Source organism: Athene noctua, chromosome 1 (genome assembly GCF_965140245.1).
Source record: "Athene noctua chromosome 1, bAthNoc1.hap1.1, whole genome shotgun sequence".
NCBI lineage: Eukaryota > Metazoa > Chordata > Aves > Strigiformes > Strigidae > Athene > Athene noctua.
This window is the reverse complement of record NC_134037.1, coordinates 117,442,547-117,458,454: the sequence shown is the minus strand read 5'-3', so window position 1 is coordinate 117,458,454 and position 15,908 is coordinate 117,442,547. Positions and strand designations below refer to the sequence as shown.

At 45.2% G+C, this 15,908-nt stretch overlaps 1 protein-coding gene across 3 annotated transcripts in view; it reads right to left on the bottom strand.

Moving 5' to 3' along the window:
• ACSS1 (acyl-CoA synthetase short chain family member 1) overlaps window positions 1–15,908 on the bottom strand; it is a 46,314-nt gene that overhangs the window by 22,883 nt on the left and 7,523 nt on the right. For all 3 annotated transcript variants that reach the window (XM_074902089.1, XM_074902182.1, XM_074902278.1), the window contains exons 3-8: window positions 8,967–9,166; window positions 7,382–7,557; window positions 2,989–3,141; window positions 1,114–1,261; window positions 683–820; window positions 21–113 (exon numbers count right to left, since the gene is read on the bottom strand). In XM_074902089.1, coding sequence (XP_074758190.1) covers window positions 21–113; window positions 683–820; window positions 1,114–1,261; window positions 2,989–3,141; window positions 7,382–7,557; window positions 8,967–9,166 — 908 coding nt within the window. The remainder of the gene's footprint in view (window positions 1–20; window positions 114–682; window positions 821–1,113; window positions 1,262–2,988; window positions 3,142–7,381; window positions 7,558–8,966; window positions 9,167–15,908) is intronic.

Here is a 15,908-nt window from a genome sequence, read left to right as displayed (position 1 = left end):
TCCCCGAGGACCCCTTTTACCTGTCTGCCACCATGTGTCCACAAGGGTGCAGCGCCCTTCTCCCACCACATGGTAGAACCATTGCCACGCTTCGTTGTTGATGGGCTCTCCCACTAGACCAAAGTAACAGGAAACAGCCTGAGACTCGGGGAGTTGCAGACAGTTCATTCTCCCTTTTGGTGCACAACACAATGAATGCATGATCTTTAAGCAGAATGCTTACATTTTTGCTGAGATGTGCAAAGGACTGCAAGGCACTCATGTAACTGAGGACTGACTTTTTCCAGAAAGACCAAAAGGCAAGCAATAAATATCACTGAAAGTAACTAATCAATGCAAGTAATGTATCAGAACTCTAGAATCCAAAACAATGCAGGAAAATGCTGCTTGGGTCACCTATGCCATCAAAATTCAAAGAGATGCCATTTACCATTGGATAAATCTTTTTAACAAAGAATGTGATCCTGCAAAATAAGCTAGAAAATGGGCAAGCACACTAAGGTTCATTAGCCCCAACTTCAGTTTATTTCTCCTTCTGCTGAGAAAATATCTGAAAAAACAGACAGGAAGCCTGCTTTATTATCTGTTTTTAACCACATCCCATCTGGTAAGCCAAGCTCCTCTGGTACCTTCATTTCACCAGCTAGAACCCCCTTGTCTTTTTCAGATGAATGACCCTTACCTGATCCCAAGGTCTTCAAGGAAGATCTGTCGTACTTTTTCACCCACTCTTCTCCATAATTCAGCAGCAAGCGTATAGCTGTAGGTGCTCCATAAAACTGATTAATTTTCAACCTTTGTACCACTTCCCAGTAACGACCTGCAAAATCACGAACGCTTTTTATCTGTCTAGAACCAATGTATGACTGCAAATGCTCATCAGGAAGGTTAACAGCCAAAGCTAAAGCTGTGACTACTGTGAGTACAAAACAAAACCAGTGGCAACTTTTTTTTTCCACCCTGGATGCATGGATGTTCCTGAATGTCACAGACACGTGTTCCAAAGAAATGGAGCTTACCACGCCTGAGCCCACAGGTCACACTCGACAGGTTTCTAAGTCTCCTTTGTCACACTGCCATATCTAGCCAAACCTTTGCCCACCACTTCCTCACCTGGGTCAGGGTATACTGGAGTGCTTTCAAACAGGACAGAGGTGGCTCCATTGCAGAGTGGTCCATACACAACATAGCTATGTCCCGTGATCCAGCCAATGTCAGCCACACAGCCAAAAACATCGCCTTGTTGGTAGTCAAATACATACTGCAAAGATAAATGTAAGGCCAGCTGACTTTCTGTTGGCAAGTGCAAAGAGCTCAAAGATATGGTGCTGGACTGGACATCCAAGTGGGAGCAAGAGACCGCACAGGGCAAGTGGAGCCAGGCATGTAGGACACAGCAGCACAGAGGACAGCCCAAGGTGAGGAATCAAATCAGAGGGACCAGTATCAGGGTTTCCAGGCTCCTGACTGCTTTTTCAAACATACAGGGAGCATGGCTGTACCAGGAGCTGCTCAGATTGGAGCGACAAAGCTACAATCAAAGCCCAGAGCCTGGATACCAAAGGTTGCCTACTCCAGACAGTCCATGTGGGAGAGCTGACCCTGAACTGCAGTGAAGCTGCAGGTCTTAGAGGCTCAGACCCCTCACCAATATCTACAGGTTTCCATGAGAAAGCTGGAGAAACTGGTAAGTGCTCATGAGACAATTTCTGAGAAATGTTCTTAGCTGCTCATCTTCTCTATCAGTGTACTGCTTTCCATATGCTACCCTCTCCCTACTCATCAAATTCAAGATAAAAATCCTGGAGAAGTCATTATCTTGTCTTGGTTATAGAAAATGCTTCTCACTGTAAATCTAACTCCTCTACTGCATGGTGAAGCAGTCCTGACTCATAAGACAGTCAGCTTTATGTTTTGAGTGAAAGCAAGTGGATCAGAACAAAAAAAATCTCCATGAGCGAGTGACAAGAGTGTTACATGTGAGCGTGCAAAGACCACAGAGGCCACACAGGTCAGCTGATCCCTCTACCCAGGAGAGCGAATTACCAACCTTACTTTTGCAAGTGCCTTTCCTCTCAGGCTCTGAAGTACCTCTAAAGGGACTGCAGCTGCATACAGTGCCTCCCTGCATGTCTGCACCAGGGTGCAGGATCTACCTTCTGGACTAAGAAAGAAAGAGATGCCTTGGAGATGACGCTGTCACTTAGAAAAGCTGATGTAACAAATACCCTTCATGCAGAGAAGTCTGACACTTGCACATTCAAATCTTCTAAAAATTCGACTATGTCAGCCTAAAGAAAGAAAACCTCTTCCTGAATTGTGTGTGATTACAGTGTGATACGACTAAAGCCAGACAGAGATCATCACAGTCCTCTCCACATTTCACTGTTACCTTTTCATATGCAGAGCTCTAACATGAAGCTTCAAGAAAGTGCCCCGACTTGTTTTTTTTTTTTTTTACGAGAAAGGGGGTTAAAATATTTAGCCTAGATCACATAAATAGCAGTGCAGAAGTGCTACCACCGATCACAAAAGTAATTTTTAATCTTCAGACAACAAGTGCTATGCAAAGAGGTTGTTTAAAGGAGTCCAGATCCTCTCTGAAAAAAGGCCAGCATCCCACTACAAAATACTACAGTAATATCCATATTACCAACATCAGTAAGATATTTACTAGAATCAACTCAGCTGCATCACTTTCATGTCCACAAATTCTGGCCTGCAACACTAGCACATTTTAAATGCAAAAGCAGCAGCACTGCAGTTTCCTTCCTTTCATAACTCTAGGCTCTGGTTTGCATAATATTACATTCTCCAGGAACAAATCCTGAAGATTAATTACATGTTCTCATTTCTCAATTTGTTCACACCCAGTAAGCCAGCTGGGCAGCGAACACAGAATATAGCATCCCTCAACAGCCCAAGTCCCTCTCATTAGTACTGTTGGAAGGTAAATGAACCTTTTCCAGAGGATGCACCTGAAGTTACCTTGTGCGTGAGAGCAGCGTACAGCAGGTATCCAGCCTGGGTGTGAACAATTCCTTTGGGTTTCCCAGTGCTGCCCGAGGTATACAGCATGAAAAGCATGTCTTCGCTGTCCATGATCTCTGGAGGACATACAGAAGCTGCCTTGGCCATCTCCTAAGGAAAAAAAGGTGGTAATAACAGAAAGACTTTGGCTATATAAAGCCAACCAATACTCCATTGATAAGCATGTGTGGTGGTTTGGTTTTGGCTAAATGCCAGGTATCCACCAAGTCACTCTATCACTTCCCCCCCTTTCCCCTTGTTTTCTCAACAGGGCAAAGAGGGGAAAGAAAATAAGATAGACCAGAAAGAAAAGAAAATAAGATAGTAAATTTATTCTCTACTTCCCATTAACAGGCCATGTCGGGCCATCTGGTTGCCTCGGGAGGACCAAGGGTCACCCCACCCCCTTCCTCCTTTCTCCCAGCTTTATACTGAGCAGACGCCATATGGCCTGGAATATCCCTTTGGTCAGTTCAGGTCAGCTGTCCTGGTTGTGTCCCCTCTCAAGATTTTGCCCACCCCATCCCACTGGGGGAAAAAATGTCAGAAAGAGCCTTGGTGCTGTGTAAGCACCGCTCAGCAGTAGCCACAACACCAGGGTGCTATCAACACCCTGCCAGCTCCCAACATAAACCGTAGCACCATGGGGGCTGCTATAGGGGAAAACCAATTACAGCTCAGCCAGACCCAGTACAGCATGTCAGCAGTGTCCAGAGACAAGAACTACTGTTGCTCTTGCCCCCTCACAAACATCCATGGATAGGTCGTATGTGCTCACCTAGTGGAAAATGTTCCTGGGGATGCATAGCACCTGGCCTTTCCACCAATATCTCTGCTAGGTGCAGAAGTCAAGGGGAACTGGCCACGGAAAATAACATTTCAGGGAAAAAATGGTAGGTCATAGCTTACCTTTCAAGCCTTTGCAAGCTGCCAGTAGAAAACCAAAGTGTGACTGCAAACATGAACCACAACAGTTGATAGCAGCAGCAAGGCTGACTGGATACTGTTTAGGACCTTCCTTTTCCTTTGAAAACTAACTACAGTTAAACTGTGCATTCATCTCCTTTCTCTGGCCCCAGTAGTGGATGACTGTCCTGTCCATTTGATGCTAAATTCTAATTTCTTCTACCTATGAGAAGGAGAGTGCTTTACTCTCCTGCCTCTATCACTCTCCTCGTATTCCACTGTTTGGCCAGGTAGGTGAGATCTGCTCCTCATGCCTACAGTCAGAACCACAGGAGGGAAGGATGCAATGTCCTACTAGTGAGAGCAAACTTTTGCTCCAGGTTGTGTGCCCAGTCCAGCAGAGGAAGGGGAAAGAATGTGCTTTGAAAGAGACACTTGTGGTCACTGAACCTTGCAGCAGCAGAGGGCTTGTTTGCCCAGACTGTAGGTTTTTCAGGACGAGGTTAAACATTTTTCTTATCCATGTACAAACTTGCAATAATCACTGTTCCAGATGTGCAACACATGGCTGTAAAAAAAAAGCACAGCTGGCTTGCTTCTTTCAAGCTCTGTATTATCCTAGATGAATAATTATTCCTGTAAGGGTTATTAGGCAGCTCTTTGGAATTTCTAGGTACTTTTTTGAAAGTATACACTGTAAACATGCTGTATTTACAAGTGAACACTACCAATGGCAGGTCCAGTTGTGTAAAAGTGTCTGACAAGCAAGCTTAATAAAATATGAAGAGCTGATAGAGTCAGGTGTAATTTTTATCCTCTGAGTTACAGCACTCCTGATCGTCTTTACTGATGCGGAAGTCCCGGACACAACTTATACGACCAATGTGATCAAGTTAATGCCACTTTATTAAAGGATACACAGCAATTTATAGACTACCATAAAGCACATGCGCAGCTACTTGATTGCTAATAGGCTAAAACTACTTGTCTACACGCCCTTTTGCCCTCTATGATTGGTCCTGGTGTGGTGTCCACACGCCACTCTCCTGCTAGGCAAACATCTTGTTTTCAAAAGTCCAGCTCCCTTATCTTTTTGCTACACACGCAGTTTCTCAGCCCCTTGGCCTTGCAGGTGTTCTTCACAACAGCTACAGCCTGTTGTTACAGTGAGGCCACTCGGTCTGGATTGCTCATAATATGTCTGTTGTTTTCCAGCCATTCCGCACATCTTGGGTATTTATTGTAACATTTCAGCACTGACAATTCAGGCTGACTTGAAAGTTCTAGAAACCGAGATGGAGTCCTCATATGCTCGATCATAACATGAATTTAAATTTTGCAACAATCCCTTGCAGGAGAGCTAGAAAGCTCAACTGCTGTAAAGATCAGTAATGACACAGTTAACAGCATTAATGGTTTAATTCTTGTTATGTTTCAGATCCTACAACTAACTTGACAATGGGCTGACCTCAGCTCTTAGATCACCAAAGTGCCTCAGGCTGTTTGCAGACTAAGGAAACTCATCAGAATGTGCTTTGTGGAGTAAGAAGGCGTAACACAATTTCCAACTAAAACCTGCCTTCTCTGTTTAATCTACCCTAGTAGTTGCTCCTATCTCATGTGACCAGCACAGGGACTCCTGAGTAACTATCTTGGCTGCAGTTAGGTGATTTCCAGGCATTATTTACGATGAACAGTTTCTATTTACTGCTGCCAGCAAACTGCTGCTGCATCAGGCTGCATCCCGCTGCAGTCCACTGTATACCAGCTAAACACATTAAAACAACTGCTGTTTTCTTCCCCAGGAAGCACAGATTCTAAATATTCCCAAGTCATAACTGTGATCTGAGGAAAGCTAAAAAAAAAAAAAAAAAAAAAAATCGACAAAGTTGTGGGGCCCTTTAAACAATGCTAGCCCTCAGGCAATGTTAGCTAGATAATATTCTTACAGAAAACAGGATAGATAGTAAACTAATCCCTGTCTTTGAGATAAAGGGGGAACCGTACCAGCTAAAGGATGACCAATTCCTGATAACACCAAGGATTTACTTCCCGGAACATCTTGATAGACACAAAAGTTCCAATGAACCAAACAAATAGGTAAAACTGACTCTACAACCTGGAGGAGCCAAAGGTCCAGAGAGCATGCGCAGGAAACAAAGTTGAAAAGTTCATGAAGAGGAAGGACTCTTACTTCATCCTGAAGACCTTGAAGATCCCGGCCCACCCTCACTAGGAGGCACTGTGCAGGCGCAAAGAAGGAGGACATGGACGGGGGGGGGCGGGGAAGAGGGGAATTTCTCAGAACTAATTGTAATATTCCCTCCTTATCTTCGGAATCCTAATGCATATGTAACATTTCAAACAAAAAAAGGAGCTGTTTTTTTGGCTCCTGGTGCACACGTTTGTGGCGGAGCGATCCCCCGTGTGCCTGACATCATAATAAACGTACTACTTTATAACTCTTAGTGAGTTGTAGAGTTTGATTCCGTGCCTCAGCTGTCCTCCTATCATGGGGTAACCATGATACTGTCCTCTCCAGGAACTTGATTATTTCTGCACTGACTTTCAACAATGTCCAGTTCAAGAGTGCATATGACAAACCATAACAGAGTGTCTGAACACAGTATAACAACAGCAGCAATTGTATCAGTGCACTCCAATTCTCAGGAAACATTCCTTAAAACTCAGCACTATTTGCAAGACTACTAAAATGGCAGCATCCCACTTGCCCATGCTGAGATGAATCAAGCATATATTGAGCTGCTTCAACTCCTAATCCTAGCAGACTGTAAATGCAATCCATCTGAGGATGAAGATCAAGGCTGTAAGGGGCATCTCCTTTTCATTTGCAGAACTCAGGTCCAAAAGGCACAGATGGAGAGAAAGATGATCTAGCCAACTCTCAGATTTAAAAGGAGTTATCCAGAGTGCCAGTGGGCATCTGCAGAGCTAGGTGACTGCAGGGACATACAGATGCTCTCACTGCAATGCAGCTGTATCCAGTAGCCCACCAGGGTACTGGGGCAGCACAGGAAGAGCAAGCAGCACACACTGAAAACCTGCTCCAGAGGCAGCATAAAGGTCAGCCATCACTAGCAGGTCTGGTGCTACACTAGAGTGCCAAGCTGGAGTGCAGCACCTGCTTCGTAGGCTTTTAGCTCAGCACACATACGCAAGAAAAATATGGAGACTGCCTAGTCTTCCCTGGCTGCTGATGCCCATTGTAGTCTACAGTAGCAGATCAAAGACCAAAGCCAAATACCTGAGTGCATCATCTACACATTCAGTGAGACTCTGACACATGTGTTCTGAACAAAGGCGTCTCTGCTCGCTGGTCCCTACATTTATTAGGGCACAATGTTTCTCTCCCCCAGCACAGTAAACATCACATACTTCAAGAAACATCAGGGGAAACAGGCAAGGTTTACCAACACCAACATACCTTCTCAAGGGGAATATCATGGTCACACATCTGGACTTTGTTATCTGTCCTCTGAGCCACAAAGACATGTTTGATGCTTGGACAGTTTTTCACAGCTTCATCCACAGTTGTCTTCAGCTCCGTGGTTCGGCCTCCCCTGACTCCCTGGTTGTAGGTGATAACTGCTTTGCATCCAGCTAAAAAGAGAACAAATTAGCAGACATACCAACCTGTCTTCCAGGCTAGTATATGCACCCTACTGTCATTACTTTTGGGGATGATATATAGGACAACATGTGTGACAAATATTCAGAACTTCTATCATCAAAAACTGTCAGTGTTACAGACAAAAACCACTTTAAAACTTGATATCCACAGAGCTTGGTGGTAGCTAGAACCTCCATAGGTTATCTAGTCCATCTCCCCCACCCCAAGGCAGGGTCCACTCCAGCTAAACTATTTCTGTCAGCTGTCAGTCCAATCTTCCTAAAACACCCCAATGGCAGCTATCCTACCCTCTCCCTACCAGTACACTCCAGTGCCTATCACGAACATGAAAAACGTCTTGCCCAATATCTAGTCTATGTATCACTCACTGCAATTTAAATGTCTCCATTACTGCCTATCAAAGCTGACATAAAAAACAGTTTCTTCCCAGTTACCTGTGTTATAGTGCATATTGCTGCTTTAGTCTAACAGCTCACGCACTGAAACCAGTGCAAGACTTCCTACAACCTTAGTGAATAAGCACCTTTGCCCCTCTCTCATCCTCTCTCTGTAGCTGCACATACCTTGAGGGAAGACTTACCCATACCTTGAGAGAAAACCTCTTGGAAGCCACAGCACACAGCAGCACTCTGGCAGAGCACTTCAAACTGTACCACACTATTATTACAGAGATGTGGCTGCAGAGAAATGGCTCTTTAGCCCATGACCTCCACTCAGATGGCCAGAAGTGAGTGATAACTAAAACATGAACTTGCTCTCTATAGATTAACTCTACTAAAACAGAAAAAAAGCATGAAAATTGCTGTAAGACGTATTCCCTCACACTAGTCCTAAAAAAACAGATATGACTGCTAGGACATGAGCCACTTGCTATCTTGTTCTTCTGCTGGTATTTTTAGCATTACTTTTTACCTAATCACACTACAAGTGCTTTGGGCTACAAACAGCTCTGTCTATTGATACAACAGCTAACAGACTGGGGCAGGCTGCCAACACTTCCAGTGCTATACATAAATCACAGTATCACAATCAAGACTGCAGAATTAGCACTGTGCAGGAATATCAAAGGAACACTGCAATTATACTGTGCAAGAACAAACCAGGACCCATTCCTAAGCTCTGGTTTTCCCTCCAGCTTCACTGCTGCCTGGCAGCAACCCAGCACAGACTGAATGTTAAGCAATTTATAGTATTTTAAGGTCAGAGGATACTGCATCTACCACTAAGGAAAAGGCTCTTCACAGTACTTTCCAAAGGAGTGCGAACTGTCCCACCAGCTGAAATGAACCACTTCTCTTTCTGCCAAGAAAACACAGAACTGGGATATGTCTTGGAGCACTGTCCTGAGCAATTTGTTTCCTGGTCTACATCTACTTACAGTCCATGATCCTCCCAGCCAAGGACTCCGCGCTGAATCCAGCGAAGACCACAGTGTGAACAGCACCAATCCTGGCACAAGCCAGCATAGCTGCCACAGACAAGGGAGACACAGACATATAGATGGCCACTCTGTCCCCCTTCTGTATCCCATATTTCTTCAGGGTGTTGGCAAGACGGCAAGTCAGATCCAGAAGTTCCCTGTGGTAGAGAAGCAACATTGTCATGGGACCATGCAACCTGTTTTACATGGGGGAGCAAAAAAATGATGAACTTGAACCAAGCGAGGCATTGCAATCACCTCTGTACCCTGTCACCTCAACAGTATAGGACATGCCAGCTTTTGCATCTTAAAGAAGGGTAGCTTGGGGTGCGGTGAGAGCCAGGCTGCTCTTGCCATTGGGGAGAGAAAAGGGGGGCAGAGAGACACAGTTGCCGCAGAAGGACAAGCAAGTGAGAGCCGCAGGTGCTGCCCAGAGCTGCTGGGTTCTGGTGTGGAGAGAGGAACCAGCAAGCCAGTGGCTGTCCTGCCACCTCCAGAAGTCGTTGTCCATTTTAGCCATCCTTGATGCCTTTTTTCACCTGTGAGGCTCAGACAGAAACTGCTGGGAACACATGTGCAATAAACACAAGATAAAATGGCAGTGTTGTCCAAAGACTCCCAGCACTGGGAGAGAACTTCTGGAAGTGCTTCACAACTAGTAGCTTCTCTTTAAATTGCAAGAATAAACAATGCATCTGCATGCGTAAGGAAGAAAAGAAAAAGTCCTGAGACAGTTGTGTGAGTGGCAGATTTTACATGACTCATCAAAGCTGGATCACCCACAGCCCAAATTCCTGTTGTCACTTCACCCTGCCATACCATAGAGCATAACGGCCTCACAGAACAGAGACACTGCTCTGAGTAAAACCTCAGCCACTCTTGCATAGAAAAACTAGGGAACACCGAGAACAGGCACAAAGGCTCTTTTCACAGGGCTCGCTGGTGCAACATGCTGATTTAATAGCAGAAACGTTTCTCAAAGGAACAAAAAAAACAGTTTGTGGGCAAGGACCTGCATGTACACTTATTCTGATGCCTGCGTGGGAGACAACATGGTTGCAGTCATAAACTGAATAGCTCTGCCTGCCTGCAGTAGAAGACAGAAAACTGCCAGGTGAGGAGTGGTCTTACACCAAGGAATGAGGTGACCCTCACGAGGGGAAGTAAAGCACCCCTTACTGGTGTCAGTCATCAGCTCAGAAGAGAAGACTCACAGAGTCCACGAGGAATTAAACTTGTCCTCTGGGTTCAGGAACTTGCTATTGAGGCCCAGAGAAGAGGTTTCTTCTGCTCCCTAGCACACTCATCTTCAACCTGTCACCTGTGAATCCTTAGCAGTCTGTAAGCTATGCCACCACAGACTCCAGAAACTGTTAACAAGCCAATGAAATTTCCTTGGGGAAATTCCTATGGGGTCTGCATTCCATAGTAAGCTGTAACGCATGAACCTACCAATGTAGCCTGATCTCCCAGAACTGGCCATAACCGTGAACAAACAAAACCAGTTTTCAGCTGGTGGCTAAGATGAAAATAAAATGAAACACTGTTTTTGGTCCATCAAAAATTATTTTGTTTCTTTTTTTAAACCAATGCAAGTTGGAAATAGGCAAAGCCCAAGTGCTCCATTTTGGAAATGTCATAACAAAACCACAGGCTGAGAATAACTTGGCATCTTACTTCTTTAAGATAAAACTCCATCTGCATTGTGAGGGCAGTGAAGCAACACAGCTGTAGAGAAAGTATGAAGACATACAGGGATGGCTGACAGGACACCACTTCCCTGCCACCTTTTGAAGATAAGGAAAGTGAGCCTTGAATCCCAGCCACAGCACTTTTTGTTATTTAAGACTATTCCTGTAGCATGAAGTAAATAGACCACTCCCAAAGCACAGGAACTCAGAAAGGTGGCCAGGCATGCTCAGTGCCTGCTCTTCCATAGTTGTCAGGGGCTGCCACCACAGAGAGACCGCAACCCTGTGGAAAGCAGATATGGAGTGGCTTTACTCCAGACTGAATTTCCTCCTAATCCCTTACAGCTAGAGATCAGCCTAAACTCTAAAGCACAATATTCAATACCTCTTCCAAAGTGCTTCATGACCATGCACGTTCCTGCTATCTACATCAGTGCACAGTCTGTTAGATGTATTATTTTGCTTACTTTTACTGTTAATGAACTGAGTGACTCCATGCAGTAATGAATTCCCAACCAATATTTCTTTTTGTGCCTTGTCCTGAAACGTCACATTCTCTGGTCCAGAATTAATCTGAAACTAAGAGAAAAATCTCAGTGCGGATTAATAATAAAGCGTCAAAACAAAACTAAGCTCCTCAACTGTGGAGCACAGGAAATGAAACAAGGCCCATAGAGGCAGCTGTGAGAAAGCAAAACAAAATCCACTTATCTGCAATGGAAAACACCCAAGTGTTTTCAGAGCTTTCTCCTGAACAAAAATGTCAGAAGAGCTCTGGATAGGCCACTCCTTCTAAGCAACTCCGTGGTTTGCTTGTTTATTCAGGACTCGATGACTTGTGATGGCAGAAGCTCTTATTGTTTTTTTTATGAATAACCGCAATTTAACATTTGCTTAATAAGAGTGCATGAGCAAGCTGATAGACAATAAAGACCAAGTCTTCACCCCAGATCTTTACCTTTTCCTTTGTGCCCTGAAAGAAGGCCAAGATAGGAAGGCCTTGGAGGTCCCCTGGCTGTGCAGCACATGGGGGAACAGACATAAAGACAAAGAGAAGATGAAGCCAAAAGCTTCAGCAAAGAAATCCACAAATCCCTGAGCATCAGGTTTGTCTTCTGGCTCCTGTAGCAGCAACTCAGGGTTCCCTTCCAGTTCAAGAAAGGGAGTTGGCAAAAATGCTGTGTCAGGAATCCTTCCTTTGGCTCCCTCACCCTTTCACATATGTTTTGCTATCTAACAGGTAGGCAATTAGTACATGCCAGCAGGTTACACATTTCCAGTACTTAACCTAAACACGTCTCAGGGTGAAATGAGCACCCTGCAGGGCCGCTGCTCCACTGAATTGGGTGGGACAGACCTAACTGAACTGAACAGAGGGAAGCCATGGCCATTACTCTCTCCACCTACTACTGCTGCCAAGCTTGGCATTGCAGTCCCTCCATCACATAAGGTTAAAAGAGCCAAATGCAATTCTGACCTCAAGCCAAGCACTGCTCCACCCTTGCTGCCACACTGCCCTACGTTGAGAGCAAAGGACAGAGAGTGGCCAGAGGCTCAGAGCAGATGTGTGCTGCTTCTGAAAACCACATGAGAGAAAGGCAAAATCCCAAGGGATGCTCGCAGCACTGCCACCTGCCAGAACTCCAAAGGATTTCAGTGCAGCCACCCAAGCAGACGAGGCAGAGCAGGTCACTGTGCTCAGCAGAGGCAGGCAGGACAACCAAGGGGGATGAATGAAGCCACAAAGCGCACAGACGGGCCCAGGGTGCCCAGCTCCCTGTGCGCAAGCTGGACAGACAACAGGAGGACTTCAAAAGAGCCACTGCAGGAGAAGGAAGTGTGCTGCAATGGAAGGAAGCACCCAGCCCCTCTGGAGAGAGACAGCTGAGAAACTGCAAGTCAGTTCATGGTGCAACAGTCTGCAGATCCTCTGCAAAAGCAGATCGTTAAGAGCTGAGAGGACGTAAGATAGCAAACCAGGCAGCAGAACACCACTCCAGTGATTAAAGTATCAGGGTGGAGCTGAAAAACATGGAAGAAGCAACCAGTTGGACCCAGGAGGCGAGACTGTTTGCACAGGAAGAAGAGCAGTATATAGAGTAGTGCTTTTAAAACAAAGCAAGCCAGGGAGATGGTAGGCACATTAATGAACATAGTCAGGGAAGGTGAAAAGTTATGACATGTGAAGGAGATTCTGGACTTGATTTTGGAAAATGTTATCTTTCAACTGAAAATGCAGACAAGCCCAACCCATTCCTTGTACTGCAGGTGTGAGGGTAGATAGCTGCTGAACATGGATTTCACATGAATTTACCCATCCCAGCTCTGCACCTCCAAAACCAGAGGGAAGCATTGTCTTACTCCAGTGACATACCTACTCACACTGCAGGTGACACACTGAGAGGCACACCATGCACAAGAGCTCTGTGGAGAACCAGCTCTCCCCCTATGTCAGCAAGAAATGTGAGCAGGGACAGGCTGGGCTGCACATAAATCTTCCCCTCCATGTTCATAATGACCACCCTATTGCAGAGCTGCTCTTGGGTTTGCTTTCCTGACCCGCAACCCACTGATTTTCGTCAGCTTTGGAGTAAGCCCTTCACATAGCTGTTTCATGTCACGACCTGCTGGAAAACCATCTGCTTTCATGGACAGAGCACTCTGCTCCTGTTGTTTCCCTGCAGCCCTGTAACACAGTACTGCTGTGGCAAGCGACGTGTCACAGGCTTTGTACTGAGTTTGCAAGGTCTTGGGAATGCAGCTTGTGATGCTCGCTCTGTCCAAGCTCTTCTTGGCCTACCTGCAGCCTTGTTTTCACTTGGTTTAGCTGTAACAGCAATTTTTCTAACTGTCCAGGTAACCATGGCTCATTTTTATTTGATGCTTCTTTATCTTTTTATGCTACCATCATGGGTTTTACAGCCCTAACATAATGAGGTAGTATTAAGAATTACAGGCCTGCTATGGTAAGAGGCCTTGAGAAGTACAGGCACAGCACGTGACATGAAGGAGAACAGGCATCAGACGACAAGAGATGGAGCACAGACTGGCAGTGGTGGCCCCACACCACAAACAACCAGTAAAAGAAATGTGGACCTGATGCTGGACAAAAGTGGTGTCAGTCATAACCAACAGGGCATCTTTCTTTCTTTTTCTGTAACAATTAGATCTTTCCTAAAAAGACTAGTTTGCTAAGGGTTCAATTATACTAGGAATAAACTCTTGGCTGTCTCTATGTAATGTGTGCTTCCTTTTTGCCCATAAACAGGACTTTTGGGTGTTAACACTGTTCTTTTCTAAAGGGTGTTCATCGCCCTTTATGCAGGTATGTCCTCAGCTATCACAGCATCACTTCTAAGCACAGGACCTGCAAGGCTGTTCCTCCACTAAAGCCAGCAGATCACTGTTCAGGCCAGTACTCTGTTTAATCTAACAGATGCAGCACTTCTCTCCCTATCTTTACATTTCTGTTGAGAAACTACCAGACCATATTCCTCCCAGATCATTCCCCAGATACAGTGGTGCCTCTGTTTCCAAAGCCTATCACTCAGTGTCTGGAACAATGACTCCTGTAAAACCCATCATCAACACATGGTATTTCTCATGCATTTTAGGAATGCCTGGCAGAAACATGTTTCCAAGAAGTCTGATGCTATCTTTCACCACAGCAAGACAGCCTGAAGCTTTCTAAACAAAGCAAGCCAGTTCTTTTTACATTAAAAAAAAAAAAAAAAGCATTAAGATCTTCTTTGGGAAGCAGCCTTTAGCAATAGGTTTCTAGACATTTTCCTAATATATTCAATGCTGTATATGGGCTTTGACAGTGCCTGTTTAGGAGGCTCAGCACAAGCCATGTTTTCTGTTGTCTCAGCACTACAGCTGGGTTGAGTATTTCTGCCAGTGACCAGTTTATTTCCTGGAACCAGTTTGAATCAGGACGAAACTATTTGAAAATTCAGGTCAAATGTCCCAAACAGGTTAGTGCAAAAAAACCCCCAAAACCCAACAAACAAACAAACCACCCCCAAAAACCCCAGATCTGGGCATCTCTCAGCCTAACACCCTCATATCTCACCTCCTAGCTGTTGCTCTACATGAATCACTGAGGAGCAGCAGAGTTCAAAGCCAGCCTCCATACCTTGCAATCCCAGTACTGCAGGTGGGTACTGTTGTTTGAGATGGGGGTTCAAGTCCCCTGGGACACAGTAGGTCTTCACACCCATCTCTTCTTCCTGGGTCAACGTTCTGGCCACAAGGATAATGCACAAACCTATTCACACCCCACTGCAGCTTCTGTGATAGTGCCTCAGTACAACCCTCCATTTCCCTCACTTTTTGCTAAATAGAGAAAACGTGTTTCCTTTTTTCACCAAAAGGAAAACTCAACATTTGTTTCCACTTTAGTGAGAATAACTGAAAAATACAAAGCTCAACATGAGGATTTTTGGCTGTAGGTTCAATTGCTAAGGCAGCACAATTGTACAGCCTTCCTGCAGACATCCTGAACTCAGGGCAAGGAAAACCCCCTGTGACCTTTTTCAGGTAAGAAAGTGAAAAGTCCCTGAGCTGCCTTGGATGGGGAAGGCCAAAAGCCTGAGTAAGATGTACCCAGGAAAGGAAAGAGGAGGTAGGCAGGGAGGAAAAGAGTTTGCTGTCAACAAGAAACACCTTCTGTATTGCATAACCCATTTAGTACCCACACGGCTTCCGGCTGCAGCCTTGACTGTGATCTCTAATACAAACTTCAACCATTTCAGCTTGGGCTGAGGAACCACCATCTGTTGGCTTGTTAAAGGCATAGATGTGATGCAGCTAATGAAGATGTCCAACCACTTCTCTCCCAGCTACTTAGGACCCTACGAAAAGCTACCCAGGACCCTAACTTCTGACCCTTCAGCTTCTGCTTTCCTCTCCCTACTTTGTATTTTCAGTTTGAACATTCCCTCTGCCCTCAACATTTTCTGCAACAGTGAGTTCCCTCATAAATCAAACCTCTTCCATTGAGAAACAGCCTGCAACCCTTTGCAAAAACAGGTTAGCTAACGCATACTGCTGCCCACTTCTTCACACAGCTCCCTTTGGCAATATGCATAGGATTTTGCAGTACTAGGAAACACTGGCTCACAGATGGCTAACCTGTAGAGACTGTGGTAAACAAGGGAACACCAGAGAGAATAAGTAACCCCCTGTAGGACCGGGGGAGACCTGG